The sequence below is a fragment of the Pantherophis guttatus genome, chromosome 1 (assembly GCF_059756535.1).
Source record: "Pantherophis guttatus breed Tessera chromosome 1, ASM5975653v1, whole genome shotgun sequence".
Lineage (NCBI taxonomy): Eukaryota > Metazoa > Chordata > Lepidosauria > Squamata > Colubridae > Pantherophis > Pantherophis guttatus.
The window spans coordinates 108792543-108811666 of record NC_142063.1 but is presented as its reverse complement, the minus strand read 5'-3'; the positions used below and the strand labels follow the sequence as shown (position 1 = coordinate 108811666).

Below are 19124 nucleotides of genomic sequence, written 5' to 3'. Positions count from 1 at the left end.
TATACTGTAAGGAAACCCTATAGATTCTATAATGTTTCCTTAAATGCTTCCAAGCATTACTGGTGGATTGTGGCTGCTGGTGGCTGCGAAAAGATCCTAGTGCTATATGACTGCATGAATAGCATTGATTAATATTAAAACAGTAAGACATCATGCCACCTGCGACTGCATATTTGCCAGCAATGCAACCATTTAAATAAATCTACTAACAGCCCATTAACAAAACACAACCAATGCTCTGCATACAAACAAGCAACCAGACAGACAGAGGCAATCAGTTTCTTAAACTCACCCTGTAGTATATACATTAGAACCTTGGCAAACAAATACAGAATTTTATTTGCAAGCAGTCAGATACAGCCAGTAAGACTATGAAAAGCATTTGATGAGTGCTTCACAAAGCACATTTGTTGAAATGTTAAGCAGGGACATATTCAAGAAGACTTTGGGCATCTGCTTTGAAGATATTCACCAATGACCTTCATCTGTATGTATGTGCATAGCTGCTTTAATAGCAGACTTAATTGAAGTATTGTCTGAATGCATAAAGAAATGAGGGGCAGGTGAGCAAGGGAACCCTTTGACAAAGCTCCAGTAAACATTTTAGTACTCCCAGTATTCCATTCCCAAATATCACCCAATCCAGCCAGTAGTAATTGCTATATAGGTAAAGAAGGGCATTAAAAACAGGACACAAGACAAAAATCCAGTCAAGTTGCCTAGAGTGCCACTTGAAAGATTTCTTTATTTGAAACGAAGCCCTTGAAACACATGTGCTTACATTGTGTAAACTATTTTGTATCCCACTGATCTTAAAATACATGCTTTTTCTTTTTCCCCTTCTGGCATGAGGAACTCTAGGGAGGCAGCAGGGCTATGAAACTATCTTTATTTTGGTTTAAACAATCAATAAAGATACGACAATAGATACATTTGCCTCATGCAGTAGCACCTTCTGCTATCCACAGAGCTGACATATCATGGCATGAAGACATTCCATATCTTACAGTTTGCTGAAGATATGTCCTCATAATGGAGTTTCCATCTCATACGGATAGGCTATCTGCCTGCTGCTTAGGGAGGCTAAAGCTGATCCAAGATGTAAGGTGACATCGGTAGGGGTAGCTATCTGCTTGACTACGATTGTCCCAACAGGGGTAGGACTGACCACTTTCATCCCATCTTTGCTTTTGGCTGTAAGGAAGAGCAGAAGCCTGGCTTCTGATACCATTGCTAGGTTAATCACCCCTAGATTCTTAGAATGTTGGAAGACCTGAAATTTACTAGCCTATACCCTGCTTAAGGCACATAAATGGAAAATGTAATTGAATTCTTTTCCCAGCAACAGCAATTGCTGTTCTTAGGGAAGTCCTGCCTCCTCCTCTTTTTGGAAAGTTCCTTTAAAAAGTTCTGTCCTCCAGAGATTGGAACCTGGTACAGATAGGGCTTAACATAGGCAGACATTTTTCTCTTTTGTCCTTCTGAATATGTATATCTTAATTTGATACCAGAAACAAAATTATTTCTCAAACTCTGGTTCTTCAACAGTATTTAGCAGCAACTGCATCCTGGCCGCACAAATCCAAATTACCACTAGATTGCAGCCAAGAGAGACAAAAAGCTCTTGACTTTGATGTCATCAAATGGTTAATCAATTGGTTGAGAGGTTAGTCATTTTGGAGAAATTATGACAGTATTTGTCATAAGCTGAACATCTCTCACACAGACACACAAAAACCCCAACCTTGAACTCTGGCTCCAAGAACACTTACATCACACTTACATCTATATTGCACAAATGGAGGCAACCACTATCTTGCAGTTAAAAGAGAATTCTTTGTTGCCATCTACTGGTTTTTAGGTTGATAAGTTAACAGTCCTTTTGGGAGATCAGTAGCAAAATAGCTGAATGGATGAAAAGGCCAGATCCCAGGATGGGACAATCCCAGCATGTATCCCCTAAGTGATTGGTGGCAGTTTTTCCTATAGGAAGTGACATTCAAATTTCAGGCAGAGAAAATGGCAAGTTATTGCCCTTATATAGTGTCTTGTGGAGAAGCAATACAGATAGTACAGCACAGTCCCCATCCTGCACATTAAGGGAAACTGTGGGGCATAGTGTGACATGCTACCATGATTTCTCAGCTCGAGGTCACAGGATGAAAGCATGGTAATGCAATTCAGGGATGAACTCCTTATTTAGTATTTCAGGTATCGCACGTATATGTATGCATGTTTTTCTGTTTTCAAAATCCTTACATTGCAGTGGTCTTTGTGAACGATTGCACTCTGTTGCATTCTGACCTGAATAATCACTGACACAATTCATTTGCACCGCCCTGAGTCCTTCGGGAGAAGGGCGGTATAGAAATAAAATTAATAATAATAATAATAAAAAAGAATTGTGATTAATATGGCAGAGTGTTCCTGATGTTAGCCTACAAAGTTTCTAATGTTTAGTGTAGTCATGGATGAATCCATGTACCATGTTTTCCCGAAAATAAGACCCTGTCTTATATTTTTTTGAACTTCGAAATAAGTGCTTGGCCTTATTGCCATGAGCTCAAAAGCCCAATTGGGCTTATTATCAGGGGATGTCTTATTTTGGGGGAAATGGTAGGGTTTTTTTGGGAACAGTACGGAAATATTACTTTAGTGGGAATATTACTTTAATTTACAGACATATCATTTGTTTTCTGTGCTTCTCTCAAGTGGACACTTATAGCATATTCATGTTACAGTATCATGTTATCATTCTTCTCCCGACCCCTACCCTTCTTCGGTTTAGATTCTCAGTTAGGACTCCTAACAAGAAGGCTGGGCTCTGCTCTGCGGCCTGCTGCAACTCACTTTTTGCTAGGTTCCAGACCTCAGACTCTCCAGAGATCTCCCAGTGCTCATTTGCTTTCTGGTTGTAGCACTCTCCTGGAATCCACCATCTGTGATGAGATATTGCCTGATGATGATTCAAGTGACCTGACCCATGGTAATGGAACACCTTGTGCTTTTCTTGCACATTTCCTATCCTCTAGCCTCTCCTTAACAGAACATGTGGAAGCAAACAAAACCAAGATTTTCTCTCTCCTATAAAAATGTTTGGATGATATGTCCATTTATCTGCTTATCATTTTTTTTTTATCATTTTATTAAATTTGTATACCGCCCTACTCCTGAAGGACTCAGGGCGGTGAACAGCCATAAAATAAAACATATAGATACAAAATTTAAAATAGAGATAAAACAAATTAAATAAATTTGGCTGAACCATTTTAAAACCCCAATAATTTAAAACCAAATTTAAAATTCCCATTTAAAAGAGGAAAAGTTTAGGTCAGGCCAGCTTGATGAAATAGGAATGTCTTAAGCGCGCGACGGAAGGTACGCAGATCCGGAATCCTCCGTATCTCCGGGGGGAGCTTGTTCCAGATAGTAGGTGCCCCCACAGAGAAGGCTCTCCCCCTGGGGGCCGCCAGTCGACATTGTTTGGCCGACGGCACCCGGAGGAGCCCCTCTCTATGGGAGCGTACTGGTCGGTGGGAGGCTATTGGTGGTAGCAGGCGGTCCCGCAAATAGCCAGGTCCTAAGCCATGGAGCGCTCTGAAGGTGATAACCAAAACCTTGAAGCGCACTCGGAAGACCACCGGGAGCCAGTGCAGCTCGCGCAGGAGAGGTGTTACATGGGAGTGCCACGTCGCTCCCATCACCACCCGTGCGGCCGCACTCTGTGCCTGTTGGAGCCTCCGAGTGCTCCTCAAGGGGAGCCCCATGTAGAGAGTGTTACAATAGTCCAGACGGGAGGTGACGAGGGCATGAGTGACCGTGCGTAATGAGTCCCGATCCAGAAAGGGACGCAACTGGCGGATCAGGCGAACCTGATGAAAAATCCTCCCGGTCACGGCCGTCAAGTGCTCTTCTAAAGACAGCCGTGAATCCAGGAGGACACCCAAGTTGCGAGCCCCTTCGGTGGGGGCCAATGCTTCGCCCCCAATAGTCAGCGATGGCACCAGCTGACTATATCGGGACGTCGGAAACCACAGCCACTCGGTCTTGGATGGGTTGAGCCTGAGCCTGTTTCTCCCCATCCAGATCCGTACGGCCTCCAGGCACCGGGACATCACTTCAAGGGCATCGTTGCTTATGGTAAATGTATTTACATAAACATTTCCATTGGCTTTCTTTTGCAGAAATTTTTCTGTAACTCAAATTGGGAAATGAACATATGTGTTAAAAATAGTGGTTCAGTTTTATGTTAACATTAGAGATGGTGTTCGATCAAGTAATCTCTTTGTTGTAGCTGGCTGTTCTCAGATTTTTTCCTGACGAGATAATGACATTTGTCACTTTTTTTCCAAAGTCAATTTAACTATTATGCTTACCTTAAACTGAATGAGGAAAGATGTTCTTGAGCACTTTGCCCATTCCTACTAATCCCACCTCAGCTCACAAATGTGTTTTTTTCCTGTGGGTTAGAATAACAACTGACCAAAATAGAAAGTTGGTTTATTTTTTCTGAATATCTCTTTCTAAATATGGAGGAAATATAATTGCATATAAGCTTGTATATGAAATTTCAGGTAAAGAAAATAGTTTTTTAAGTATATGAAAGTATAAATTACGACACTTTTTAAATTTTGTTTTTAACAGGTGTCAGTAGAGTTATATGTGGGAACCCCATCAAAGCTCTTCATGCAAGAAGACAAAAATTAGGTGTAAGTTTCTTTATAAGTACATTTTTGAAGGGAGGGAATGTTAGAAGGGAGTTGTCATGTAAGAAGAATAAGCCTATGTTTCTCAGTCTGCTGAAAAGCCCACATAAAGTTTTCTGCTTCTTGTTAGGGTATGTTGCTAATTAAATTATCAGCCTTTTTCTTTTGATCATGAATGGGTTTCTGGCAAACCTTCTCACTCACCATGGAGATTCATACTTGTGAAAGTAAAGTGGGAAAGCTGTTAGGGACATTTCAAGGGAAGGAACAAATCTGATGTAGAGAAAAACACACCTAAGCCTTCCCCAGGAGACAAATAATAAATGGAACTGGGTGGCAACATTGCCTGATCTTGCATGTTTGCAATAATATGCAGGCTGCCCCTGTTACCTCCAGAAACTGTGGCACAACAGCAGGTCCCTGTTGGTATAATAAACATTGGCCACGATGGGGAGATTATGAAAGAAATTAAGATTTCAAAAATAATCCTTGGCAAAATTATTTTTTTTCAGTGAATGCAGATATATTTTTATATCATTTCTCTAATATTGTAGTCTGCAGTAACAAACCTGTTCCAGCCACCGTGTCATCTGGCAGAATATAATTATGATTTTGAAGAAACTGGCAGTGTAAATGAGAGAGACATCTTTGCTGAGCTGAAAGCCTTGCAAGAACATCATTACCAGTAAGAGCCAAAATTTAGTCCATTATTAAGCAGAATTTTTTAGAGTTTCCCAAGATAAATCAGCAAGTGAATATAATCTCCACTTGTTGATGAACAGATTGTATTGCGACACTCTAAAGCCTACGGAAAGACAAACATTAGGAATGTTTTGGTAGGGAATTTTTTATACTGCTTTTTCTGGTTTCATTCAACATATACACAGTTTTTCAGGGTGAAAAATCTTTCCTTTAATAACTATTCTAGGTTATCACTTCTGGAAAAAATAAGTTGAGCTTTTCTCTTGTTTTCATTGTCATAAGCATGTCAGCCATCTTGTGGCCATGCTCAGGAACTGTTTATATTTCCTCCTATTTTCATTCAGTGTATAATTTACAAAGGAGGAGAAATCAAATAAAAACTCTTAAGAATTTCTACATAGATAATTGTTTATTCAAAAATAAAAACACCCACTTCAGTTCATGCTTTTGCTATCATGTCTGATTTCCCACTTTTAAGCTATTGTCCTCTCTGTATTGGTGGTAGAATCAGTCAACTGTTTAATTATTTGGAAGAGAAAATTCATGATAATAACCAGTCTGCATATTCTGGTTTATTTAATGTTACAGCATTCCATCATGCTCACTATGAGGAATTACTGTGCTAACATCAGTGGTTACAAAATTCCCATATTTAGGATTTTAGGGCTAGTTTTCTTAAGAAGAATAAAGTGGGTGGGTGAGGGGACTGTACTGATGTCAGATTAGAAGAAAAACAAAAACGATATCAGAAATAAATCCTAAAGTTTTTTTATGGCAATTATTTTCTCAAGAGAGATTTGCTAAAGACTGAATTAGACTATTTTCCGGGAAATACCATAAAATCTGGGTTTGGGGTTATTTTTTTAGAGCATAGCATGGGGCAAAGTTCATTACAAAAGCTTTACTGTGGATTTATTTTGGGGGGGGGCTTCTGGTAATTATTTCAGTTTAAAGATATATAAGTTGGATATGGTATGTGCAAATATTAATGTACAGCATGTTATAAAATTTGGGCAGGATGGCACCTAATTAAAAAGTAAATCTCTGGCAGGCACTTGCAAGCCTTCCAAAGAGTGAAATCTCCCCAGCTGTTGAAAATAACACACAATGATGAAGAAGGGGAAGAGAAAGAAAAAGGCTGCAGCCTGAGTGACAGCTGTGATGAAGATTTTAAAGAAGCCTTTCAGGGGGACATCACACAAATTACCACATCAGAAGCTTCTTGTTGTTCCCATCTTTCTCAGGTGTCATCAGGTATAGAACTAATAGGGCAAACTGGAGTGTCATTTGTATATAATATTTAAAGATTAGCATGCAGTATCATTAAAGCAAGCAAATCCTGGGGAAAAGGAGATGGTACTCTTAGCTCACTATGAGAGAGTGAGAAAAAAAATAGATATGGAATTTATAGTGTGTTAGAAACAATAGCAGCAACTTCTGCATTCTCCTGTCTCACTACAGGTATTGATCAGCATCTTTGGATGCAAATAATTTAGATGTTACCAAAACGGTTTAACAGGCAAGCCACTAAGTTGAGCCAACTCTTTGCTGTGTAAACTCAACTACAGTACTGTAGTTCATGGTTTGCAGTTGTTAAATGGCTTAGCACGGTGTTCAAACTGTTTAGGAAAAGAGCTGAGAGATACATTGAGAATCTGAACAGATATATATATATATATATAGTCTTTTAATCATAGTGGAATTACATAGAAAATTGTTACTCAAATTCTAGCTTAAAGATTTTTAAATTCTGCTATTGTTTTTCTTTGAACTGTGTGTGATTCTCAGAGAATGCTTGGACAAGTCCCTGCAGTTTTTCCCGAAGTGGGATTACAGAAAGGGATTAGCCCAAGGTTTACCCATATGGCTTTTTTTGCTTAAGGTGATACTAGAACTCATGGTCTCCCAGTTTCTGACCTGATGGCCTTAACCACTCTACATAAAATTGGTTCTCAAGTTCTGCTTAGCACCTGCTAAAAATGTGGTAGAAGAAGCTATTCAGTACAGATTCTAAAAAAACTATTTTCAGAACTGCAAATCTAAATATTCTTTATTATTAGGCTATCTAAAATATTCAGAAAAGACAGATATTGCACTGAAATTGAATGTGATGTATAAAATTATCAGTTTAGAATTTTGAAATTATTAAAGTTGGGAATTCAGACCATTCCATCCGGGTAAATTCCTCTTATAGAACCCAGCAATCTTTTGGATGAAATACTTTGTTGCTACACTGATGGTGTGCTTTTCCCTTACATTTCAGATTCATCACATAGCCTCGCAAATACATTACCGAGCATTGTAAAGCGCTCTCTCCAACCTTCTCCTCCAAAATGCCCTTCACCTGGATCCATGGGTGTGACAGCTGGACTTATGAGAGCTAGACACCTGAAAATACCTAATTCAAAAAAAGCTGTGTTAAAGCTGCAGCCTCCATTAGTTGTGAACAGGGATGAAGTGCAGCATATGGCTGAAAGGACTGCTGTTCTGAATCTCCATAGGAAACCAGATGCACCCTCTAATGCAGCACTCTTCACACAGAGGCAAACAGTTTGTGGCAGCAAACAGATTAGGAGACCCATTTCAGGACCAGCAGCATTTGGACCAACAAATAGGTTTGGATCTTACCCCCAAAGTATGGAATAAAGGCCGGTTCATATTATGATATTGGGCCAGGTTAGGTATATTTGAGCTTGCTTAAACCACTAGCCTAATGCTATCACAGTGGCCAAAAATCTAGTGACCCAGTGTTAATTTGGGGCAATGTTATTATTACATCCTACAGCTGGTCCTCAACTTATGAGAGGTCGTTTAGCAACCATTCAAAGTTATGATGGGTCCTTAAAAAGATTACTTATAACCTACATTTAAAATTCTAGGCTGTTTCCCCCTCCTCCATCATATGACCACATTTTGGGCATTCTGAAACTGGCCTGCGTTTATGGCCGTTTGAAATGCCCTGCAATCATATGATTACAATTTACAATATTTTTGCCAGAAACTGATATTTACTTCTAAATTCCAGCAAAAAAAACACCCTATAGTAAATAATGGGTTTACTTTATGACTGCAGCATTCATTTATGACCAAGATCGTAAAATTAGGTGGCCTGCTTAATGATAGTCACAACTTACAACTGAAATGGTCACAAGTCAAAGGATACGTTTATAAAGTCTGGCTAAAAGATAACAACCAGCCTGAAGTCACCAAATAAGAATCCTTAACTGAGATTTGACTTGGAGCTGAGAATCCCACCCTTAGTCCAAAATCTTAATCATTATCACACATATATTTATTTATTAAGTTGCAAGCTAAGTTGATCTTCTCTTGCTGAAAGTGTTGCTGTTGCTGCCTGCTATCCCTTGGTCTCTCATCCATTGAAAGAGACAGAAGTTACCTGTTCTTGCTTCTGTAGCTGTGAGACACAGCCAGGGCAGAGAAGTGATCATTTTTTCTACCCTTCTCCATTTAGCTCCTGGGAGGCTAGGTGTGCAACCTTCCAATAGCCATTGCTGGTCTTTGAGTAGATTCACTTGGTCCTTGTTCACATGCTCACATGCAAATGTGCTCACTGTAGAAGATGAGCCTGCTGAAATTTTTAATTTCTGGAGTTTTAGAAAGGAGTTATCTATTCTTTCTTATAGTTAAAATATAATTTAAGCTATGCCTAAGCACAAGAGAATTTAAAAACATTTGAATGTGATACCTCATATTCAACAAATATTTTTCCCATAACTAACAATCTACATGTGTCACTTTGTTCCTCTCCCTGATAACATTTTTAATTTATAACATTATTGCCACCTTGATTCTTTGCCACTACCAACCAGCAATTCATTATAGTGTGGCGGAAAAGTATTCAATGTGACAATACTCTGCCATGACTTAATGGAAGCAACAGTCTAGAAATAGTCTTCAGTAGGAGCCCAGTTAATGACCAAAGCATTGGAGATACTTAGAAGAATAGAAGGATATCTGTTCTTGTTTGGTCCAATAAACCTACTTTCTAATTTGTTGAATTTCTTCTCTTTAGAGCCACTATGGATAGAAGCCTACCTAAGACAATCAACCATCATATACCTGCCAGTCATTCATACACAAGTATGCCAGACAGATTTGCAGTGCTGAACATGGGCCACCCTCTGAGCGCCAAAGCTGCCCTGCAGAGCTTGTCAAAAAGGCCGGATATCTCAGTGATTGCTCAAAGCAAGACTCCCCAGTTGTAGGAAATGCCTCAAACAGCTGTGCATACCTTGTTGCCAGGTCTTGGCTGTACTTGATTTCTCATTTTCCCATGAGCAACACAGGCCAGCTTCTCTGATTCAGCAGCCTGATTCATCGCTGAGGATGACAGTGCCCCTACGCAAGCAGAGCAGTTGAAAGAAACAACTTGATTTCTCTCCAATTAAACTGCTGCTGTGAAGAGAGAATCAGTCATTCTCCCCACCCCCACCCCAGCAACTTTTCTTTTTAGCAGGCTTTGAAAGGAATGAAGAAAGGACTTGTGCCCACTGTAGCTCCTTCTGATGACTACATCACTGGTGTTTAGAACAGCTGTTTGAGTGGCCTCAGGAGCAAGGGTGGTTTCCTTGACTCAGCTAGTGGGAGGATGATACAACTGGTTCCCTCAGGTAACCAGCTGCAGCTCCAAAGTGTCAGCCTTCTCTCCTAGGGATTAAAAGACTGGGAACATAGGCAGCTGCACTTGGCTTAGTCTGAAGGATATGGGTTTTTTTTTTCATGTTCCTTGAGCAGCAGACTCATTGGTTTCAGGTACTGGTTTCTACTTCAACTAACGTAAACAAACTATGTTGCTTGGTTACCATTTTCAGCATGGAATTACCAAATAGCAAGAAATGTAGGACCAATTGACCAAATCATTTTAATTTATTTGTGCTTGAAAGAAATATGTGGCATACCTCGAGACTGTATTTTCTTCAAGTCAGGTGACCAGTATATACCCACATATTATATCAGACATGGGTGGTTCTTAATAATTCCTCCTTTACCTGAACCTCTTCATGTCTTTACAACAAATGTATTTTCAGTTCAAATTTCCCTAAATTGTAGAACATTTTTAGATTGAAAGAGTAAAGTGCATTGTTCATAAGTGTCAACATTCAGGTAAGATGTGCAATGCTATTCCAGCAGTCTTGCCTATCTGTTGGCACATAGATGGGTACAGTTATCACTTGATCTTTGATTTGTAACGTGGGTCATGTTGTTATGAGAATCAGGGACTCCCACATATGGCTAGTAGGTGGCCCTGTTTTGTGATTGTGGCATTTGGAGCAAATGCTGCCATATTCATGGGATTTGTTACTTGCCATAGTTCATACTGTATATTTCTCCACACAAGTCCTACAAACTGTATCTGCTAACAAAAAAAACAAAAGTTTGTGTGAATTGGAACTCAAGTATGTATAGATAATTATTATTGTGACTATTTTGAAACCAAGTATTGTATTGTAGTTTTCAAAATTAATATTAGATAATTTTGGAGTGAAGTTTACAAAGATAAAAATTATGCAACAATCCAAGCTATAAGCTTGTTTTTGTTCAGATTTTTTAAAAATGCATAATGGTATCAATGATGTTTACATAAAATTTTCAGTATGTTGTTATGTTGAAACTTTTAAATATTTGTAAACCATGAAAAGGGTTAGATGCTCCAAAACTGTGCTTCTATTCATGCCATAGTGGGGTCCTGCTGAATTCCATATCTGGAATATAGGTTTATAGGAAACCTGTACCCAAATTCATAAAATGATATGTGGGAACATCAGCCTTAAGAATAGGCATATCCTATAAATTAATTTTCTTCTTCAATCCAGTTTTTGTAGTATTGAAAGTCTGCCTTTTCTACATATTCAAAATATGAGCAAGGAAGCAATCTAGCCTTTGATATGTTCATATACACTATCTCTATAAAGAACTTAATATAGCAAAAATATTTTGTAAGTTGGATTCGGATTTATATACTGAAATCAAGGAGACTCCAACCAACCTCAAAACCTTGGAATTGCTGTGTGTTTTCCCTAAATTTCCCACTGATTCCAACCCACAGAATACTCAGTGTTATTTCCAGTCTTATATGAAGATAGTGAATAAACCTATCAAGTAGTAACCCATTCACTTGCTCATATCATTATGCATAGGGAAATGCAGAATTTCAGTTATGATTGCAAAGTTAGGGCTTGATTGGAAAAGAAAAGTGGCTTTCATTAAATTGAATTCATTTTTTTATGTTTAAACATACTGTAGAACTGCCAATTCCTGTTTACCAATGCAAAAAAAGTTGACTTCTCTCATATTAATTGTGAAAAAGCACCAAGGGGAAAGGTGCCAAAGCCTTCCAGACCTCCTGACCTTCCATAAGAACCTTCCCATTTTCTTTTTCTTTCTTTTTCTTTTCTTTTTTTTCTTTACTAAATTTGGTTGTTAGAAAAGTGATATATAGGGAAAAAATATTTCTGTGAAGATGCTGGGGGGAGAAGCCATCAATCACAGTTGGAGAATCTGACCCTTATTAGACGCCATATTATTTGCCAACTTCTCAGTTTAGCAGGGACATTCCTTCCTTCAGCTCAACCCTTCACCATTTTGGTTGATCAACAGCAAGAGTTCACAAAGTTCACAATGAATCGGGATTCTTCTTCTGATCTCATGCTAAAACACTTCTCATAATTTTTAAGATGATTCTTCCTTCCAAAGTAGCTAAACACATATTAATACCATACTTGCCTCAGAACTGGAAGTGCAACTCACAAAAGTAAGTGTACCTTTTCAGACAAATTATGATGCCTGCTTTATATTTGAAGAATCCACACACTCATCTTCACTCCTATTCATTAGCTTGCTATTTAGCATTGCAGCATCTTCTTAGATGCAGATCAGTTGTAGCAGGAAGATACATCATATAGTTGAAACCATATTTTGAGCGAACACTATTCCTATCAGAGACACTGTGGGAATTGTTGTGTCGAGCGGTGCCTTGAATGTCTGAAAAATGAAAAAGGGAGTTGTAGTCCATGATATAATGGCCATATAGGTCTTTGAGTGCTGCTGTTGGACTTCACAAAGTGCAGCACTCTCCTTGTAGAACTATACAGAAATATTTTGCTCTTAATTGTCGCTGTTGCTTTGTAGCCATCAAGGTAAGAGTTGGGAAAAGATACTAAGCTGAAAATGTTCTTGCCTCTGCCACACCCTTAACTCAAATGCTATTTTTCCTTTCGTAATTTGACAATTTACAATGCTGGCAAAATATATGACTGTGCACGTGAGTGGGGAAAAGCAGACTCACGTCATCCTTCCTTTTTTTCTGCTCTTAAGATAAAGCCTGAAGCAGCATAACCTCTCTCTCCACTCAGTCCCATTTTAAGACATTAAATGCAAAAGGCATTTTATATGTTCAATCTGACTTGCACAGCTGCAAAAGTGATGGAATGTAAAGTCAGTTAGCATTTCTTCAATAAAAGACATTACTCAAAGCCTGAAAGTTAAATCTAAGCCTTCAGTGTACAGCACCACCACGGCTATATTTGTGTTCATTTTTTCTTTTTATTCTGCACCGTTAAATCTGGCCTTAGCACACACAAGGAGCACCAGGTTTATTCTGCCCTAACTCATTTTACTGAACAATGTAGAGGTAGTCCTCGACTTACAACAGTTCATTTAGTGACCATTGAAAGTTACAACGGCGCTGAAAAAAGTGACTTGTGACCGTTTTTCACTTGACCGTTGCAACATCCCCGTGGTCAGGTGATCAAAATTCAGACACTTGGCAACTGGCTCATATTTATGACGGTTGCAGTGTCGCAGGGTCACATGATCAACTTTTGTGACTTTTTGACAAAGTTAATGGGAAAGCGAAATTCACTTAACAACCAGGTGACTAATTTAACAACTGCAATGATTCAATTAACAGCCGTGGCAAGAAAAGTCGTAAAATGGGGCAAACTGACAAATGTTTCACTTAGCAACATAAACTTTGGGCTCAATTGTGGTCATTACTTGAGGACTACCTGCACCTGAATATAATCAGACACTACCATCAGGTAGTGTTGTTAACATTTTATTTCTTCACAAAGTGGTTTAGGCCAAAAAGTCTTTTAAGCCTTTTTTTTTTTTTGTTAATAAGATTAGCTGTGCACTTTCAGATTGTTATGTAAGTTGATAAACTTTGCCTAAGAGCAAGCCACAGGAAAGGAAACAAGATTTTTTAGTTAATAAGTCATCACCAAGAAGAGAGTTTTTCAGCTGGAACGGACTTATTGAGGTGGCACAGTTCCAGAAAGTCTGAGGGTTCCCCGCTCTCATGTTTTTCTCATTCTTCTTTCTTGCCTATGATATCAAATGATTACCCTGAATCAGTGCTACAGTAAAGCTGGGAATTAGAACAAGCATCAGCAAAAGCTTGTTTCAAATTGCACAACTTTTTTTTATGAGGTAGATGTTCCTGCGTCTGAAGGATCAGAAGATATATTAGAAGATAATGGAAATAGAAACTTTCCTAGTATGCTTTTCCTCAAGTTACTGGCCTTCCAGCTGAACTGGCTGTGCAAATGCCAGAGTCTCCAAATCGCACGAGAAGCAGCTGTCCTAATACAAAGAGGGACACTGGTGGGAATTCTTACACAAATGCGTATTTGAATGGCTGTTTTGTCTCCTAGGTTCCACTTGCTTTATGCTTAATATTTTATTTCTATCAAATCAATGATGTGCAAAGATGCACATTGTAGAGTTCTTTTGAATGAAAAGGTAACAACTATTCTAAAGTACAGTCAAACACCCAAGCCAGAGAAAACTAACATGGAAGCAAAATTTTGCTGGCTAAAATAATTACATCTCTTGCACAAAAGCTCTTTATGTGTGAGAAACCTTCCCAGAGTCCTTAAAGATCAGCAGCTACCTGGGGAAAAAGTTATTTTCCTAATATGGAACCCACTATTATCTCTTTCCTCCTTGTCTTATTTGTTCCAAAGTCTCAAGTTTGAGGAGGAAGATGCTCTCTCTATGCAACTGATAGCAATGGACTTTACTTACTCTCATTACTGGTTCCTGATGTGCCGGTTTCCATGACTGAAAACCATGACTGAAAAATCTTCTTCACTGTCCGAAGAGCTTTCTTTATCTGCTAAAATCAATAAAAATATTGTTATGAACCCTAAAGCTAGTTCTCCTTTCTGAAGAGCTTTCCCTCACCCCCCCCCCCCAAGCTACAAGAAAAATTTAAATCATTTCCCTACTTTGGAAGTATCTAAGATACTAGAATATTTCTGACCCCAGGACAGGAAAACGTTTTGTGCCCCTCCTAGAATCTCCAGAAATGATGCTACCAAATTGTAAAGTTGAATGTGACCAAAGAGTGACATTATTAAACAGATAAAGGGTTATCCTCTTAATGTTTTGGAGGATGGCTGTAAGTGTGCTGCTCAAAGCTCAAATGTACACCTGTGCCTAATACTAATAAAAAAAAGGGCAGCCCTAATTTAGCATTACTGATACGGATAAATGTATTCGTGTGCACAATATCAATTGGGTTTTATAATTTATACATTTACACATTTATATTCCATTTTAAAAAAAGATAAAGCGAACAGTTCTTGGTAATGGGGAAGGGGAATTTCATATATTGGAACCACAATGTGTTGAAGGGAGAAAATTTGTCCTCAACTTTTGGTAGAATCTAATGATATCTGTATGGCTAGAGTGGATAAGCCTATCCACAAATACTTCTGACCCTATAATATAGCAGTTGATCAGAAATATTTTAATGGAATATGTTTCTCTTTCTGACCTCTGAATGCATGACTATATATGTGCATTTTAAAAAAAATCAGAGCTCAAAGATGGTCCTAACATGTCTAACACTGACCAGAAATTTTCTCCCATGAAGAAGGATCAGAACAGAGTAGATAAGAGGTGATCCAGCTGTCATCATATATTTGGACTTTTAAAAAAATTGACAAGTCATTTCATGGACAATTAATTGGCTAAAGGATAGCTAACAGAGTAAAGAATAAATGAAGAGTAAGATATTAGTTCTAGAAGGACAGGGATTCTTGTGATGGGCTGTATTCTATTTTTGTTTTGTTTGACTGAAATTGAGAAAATTACATCAGTTTTTTTTAGAAGTGTAGGGGAGAATAAATTAGGAAAATTGCGTTTTAAAAATAAAAGTGGTTTCTCATTAGGGAATTGTTTATTAAAAATAAAATAAATATTTGGATTCTGTCTGTTCTTTCCCAATTCATTTTTTTTCAGGTTTTCTGAACACACCACCACAAAAAGACATTAAGCTTCATCACATATATCTTCATGAAATTAGTAGTTATTAAGTGTGGCTGCTTATGAAAGGATAAGTTGTTCCATTTGTTGCAAAATAATTTTGGAGTCTGTGTGCTAAATGGTCTTTTTGATATGCCTACCATCGCCACACCTGATAGGAAAGGAAGAGAGGTGTTTTTTTTTTAAGAAAACACACAAAAAAAATTGTTACATTCCCCATTTGTTTTCCTGTTGTTTCCGATGGACCGGTCACACGACATATTGAAACTTGGTGAAGAATCTATGGAAAGTTGTATTGAGTGCCTAAAAAAAAAAAAGAACATTCTATAGAAAGTTTCTTACTTTTCCATTAAAAATGAATAAGTGTTAAATAGCATGGTTTATTACATAAATTGCAATTGGTTAAGTTTGCACAATACACTAAGCCAATCTATAACATTTCAGGGAAACCCAAATTATTCGAATTTCCTATAAAAGTAAGAGAACTCAATAATGGAATGACCAGCTTCAAAGCAGGTTTAGTTCTTTTCATTGGATGGATGCAAGGTTGGTCTGGACGATAATTTCTCAGAGATGGGCTGTCTGAAAATCCTGTGTTAAACCGGATTAAATTAACACCTGCTGCAGTGCCTTTTACTGTGCTGTATCACAATGTGACATAATTTTGAGCACTTCCAAATCGTACCAATACCTTCCCTTTGCAAAGAGAGTAGCATTTTCTTTGCTGTACCTTGGGCGGAATGAAATCTTGGAGTACAAGACTTCATTCATTTCTTCTCTGCCATCCCAAATGGGAAACTTGTCGATGGAAAGTTCCACGTTATCACTGTAAGCTGCTGCTGCTGCTGTAAATTGGTGAGGATTTACGTATTGTGACACCATCTTGAGAAAAAGCAAGGGAGAGGCCAGGGTAATATCTCTGCTGCTTTTAATGTTTACACTTGCACAATACCTTTTCCTAACAGATTCAAAGGTAAGATATCAAAATAAAAATACAGAAACATTGCAATGAAATATACTGAATATATAAAGTCTCTTGGGACTCTTCGTTGTTTATGAATACTCTCACCTCAATTTTTCTTCTGCTTTTTCCCCAGAGCACCTAGTTTATATAGGTACATATTTTGTTCCAACAATCATTCACAGTACCAGCAGAGATGGAGCTGCTTCGGAACAGCCGAAGAGGTTGTAGAAAAAATGGTTTTAAAAGTAAAAAAAAAAAAAAAAAGTTGGCCATGCACACCCAGTCACATTACCCCCCCACCAAGCCGTGCCCACAGATCCAGTAGTAACAAATTTTACATTTCACCATTGGACCACATGAACCCTAATGATATGCCACAGCGAAAGACAAGTCAGACTCTGTTATATTGGTTCTTTCTATTCAATGCTATCCAAGGCTGGATTGCTTCATCTTTCCAACAAAATATCAGGGAATTTGGATTCACAATTTCCATCCTCCATTCCCAAGCTGCAGAAATCAGTTCCTGTGGTATGTTATTGTGGCATTGACCCACAAAGGATGCCAGATCCTGACTGTTCCGGGACCCCATCTATCCTTTCTCTACTCTGCTGGGTTCCGTAATCCAGGACACAACTGATAATGTCTGTCCAACTTATCTTCTGCAACTAGTGCTGGTGAAGCTGTTCCAGATATGGTAAGGACTGTAACATGGCCCAAAAATGCTTTCCCTGTGTCACCAAGGGAAATGCCACAAACTAGAAATGCTGCACAAGGCCAGTGACTCTTGAGGCCTCCTCTAAACTATGTCAATCTGATTCTCCCAGCCTACCCATGTAACTAAAACAGTGATGGGAGAAGAAATAGAAAAGAGCCAATGCACCATTTTCTTAAAAAATAAACCAGTCCCAGCTATGGCCTTGTCATGCTTTCTCAGGGAAGAGAATGATTAACCATTTCTAACTGTTTCAGGGAGGGGAACGCTGGTTTAGGTATCAACCTCTTTAGCTACTTTCCCCATAAAGAAAATATATATCAGATTTCTACCAAATGTTCCAAGGCCTGCCCAGCTTCAGAGAAAGCTATCATTTGCCAGTAGGGCACAGATTTGGGTCTTCTCTCGCCATCAGCCTTACAGAGATGGCCAAATAATAGCCATGTGACTCATTATAAACTTTTCTACAAGCCAGTGGAGGGTCCTGGAAGCACCGCTATCGTCATGATATGCCACAATAATCTTTTATTGAGCTTCTGGGCTTGCCCTGATTTGTTTCTTAAGCCTCAGGAGAAAGTGGAGCAGCTTCCATTTTAACAATCAGAAACCAACTAACTAAATTTATATAAATTTAAACAATAAATAAATAAATAAAATCAACCAACCAACCAACCAACCCGCCAGCCACTTTCCTACTATTAGCCAAGACAGCTCACCTGGCCATTACGATCACTAAGAGTGGTAAGGCATTCAGGCCCTGCTCTGAAGAACTTTGTGGTGGAAAATGAAGGTGGTTCATGAGCCAAGTTGGCCCCCGCAGCCCAAACCTATTAAACAATGCATGTGAATAAGTACACAACGATTAATGTATGCAAGTTGCCTGGTAGATTAAAAAAAAAAATCTGCAAAGACCATGGAAACCAAAGCTATCTCCCATACTTTTTCCATAATCTTAAAGCTAATCTCATTGCCAAGGAATTTTAAAGTCTATCTTTGCACTAAAGTGCACCTAATCTGCACTTTAGTATCATGCTATACAAGCAGTATACATTTTGACTGGAATATTTAGAACTTGAGCATCAGTTGTGATCCTGTACTGCCTCCTGCTGGCTTGGAACATCCATGGGCCAAGATATGCTATGGAAGCATACATCATTTACTGATGGGGAAGAGAAAACATTGCCAAGCTCCAAGGAGAGGTGGGCTTGTAAAAGACATATTCAGTGCACCTCCTGTGCATATGATTCTAATGCAATCCTCTCTCTCAACACATTCTAGCACTTTTGCTCTCTCATGGCTAAGATAAATGTGGACTTCATTTGCTGCTAGATATGATGATGACCACCAACTTAAATGTCTTAAAATGGGAAAGAAACACTTTCACAGAGGATAAGACAGAAAGTAGCTATTGGCCCTGATTATGTTCCTGTCAAAGGCAGCAAGACTCCATATGTTAACAGGAATAAAAGGGTGCTTTGGGTCAATTGGTAGGCCATTGTGGGAAGCAAAAGATTGGATTAGATGGGCTTTTGATGTGGTCCAGCAGGGTTCTTCTTTTACAAGGAAACAGCAAGAACCAAGAGGAGAGGAAACGGAGCCACAGCAGAGGCTTCAACTCAGCAATAAAAAGAAGCAACTGGAAAGACTGTTATACTCAGTTTCCACATTTCCTTCAAACTATCAGGGCAGGCTCTGTCCTATTCAGACAGTGAGCAAGCAAGGGACATCTTTCTTCGCTAATACTTTC

General features: G+C 38.7%; 2 protein-coding genes across 4 annotated transcripts in view; one reads left to right on the top strand and one right to left on the bottom strand.

Annotated features, from left to right (window-relative positions):
- LRRC56 (leucine rich repeat containing 56) overlaps positions 1–10952 on the top strand; it is a 56817-nt gene extending 45865 nt beyond the window's left edge. For all 3 annotated transcript variants that reach the window (XM_034416783.3, XM_034416782.3, XM_060687755.2), the window contains 6 exons: positions 2789–2986; positions 4645–4709; positions 5261–5391; positions 6460–6662; positions 7672–8023; positions 9442–10952. In XM_034416783.3, the coding sequence (XP_034272674.1) occupies positions 2789–2986; positions 4645–4709; positions 5261–5391; positions 6460–6662; positions 7672–8023; positions 9442–9634 (1142 nt within the window). In that variant the 3' untranslated portion in view covers positions 9635–10952. The remainder of the gene's footprint in view (positions 1–2788; positions 2987–4644; positions 4710–5260; positions 5392–6459; positions 6663–7671; positions 8024–9441) is intronic.
- Positions 10953–12203: 1251 nt separating this feature from the next.
- The window catches only part of LMNTD2 (lamin tail domain containing 2), a 55873-nt gene continuing 48952 nt past the window's right edge, over positions 12204–19124 (bottom strand). Inside the window, exons 14-18 of the mRNA XM_034416784.3 lie at positions 18094–18204; positions 16432–16583; positions 15913–16004; positions 14457–14547; positions 12204–12410 (exon numbers count right to left, since the gene is read on the bottom strand). Of these exons, the coding sequence (XP_034272675.2) occupies positions 14462–14547; positions 15913–16004; positions 16432–16583; positions 18094–18204 (441 nt within the window). The 3' untranslated portion in view covers positions 12204–12410; positions 14457–14461. The remainder of the gene's footprint in view (positions 12411–14456; positions 14548–15912; positions 16005–16431; positions 16584–18093; positions 18205–19124) is intronic.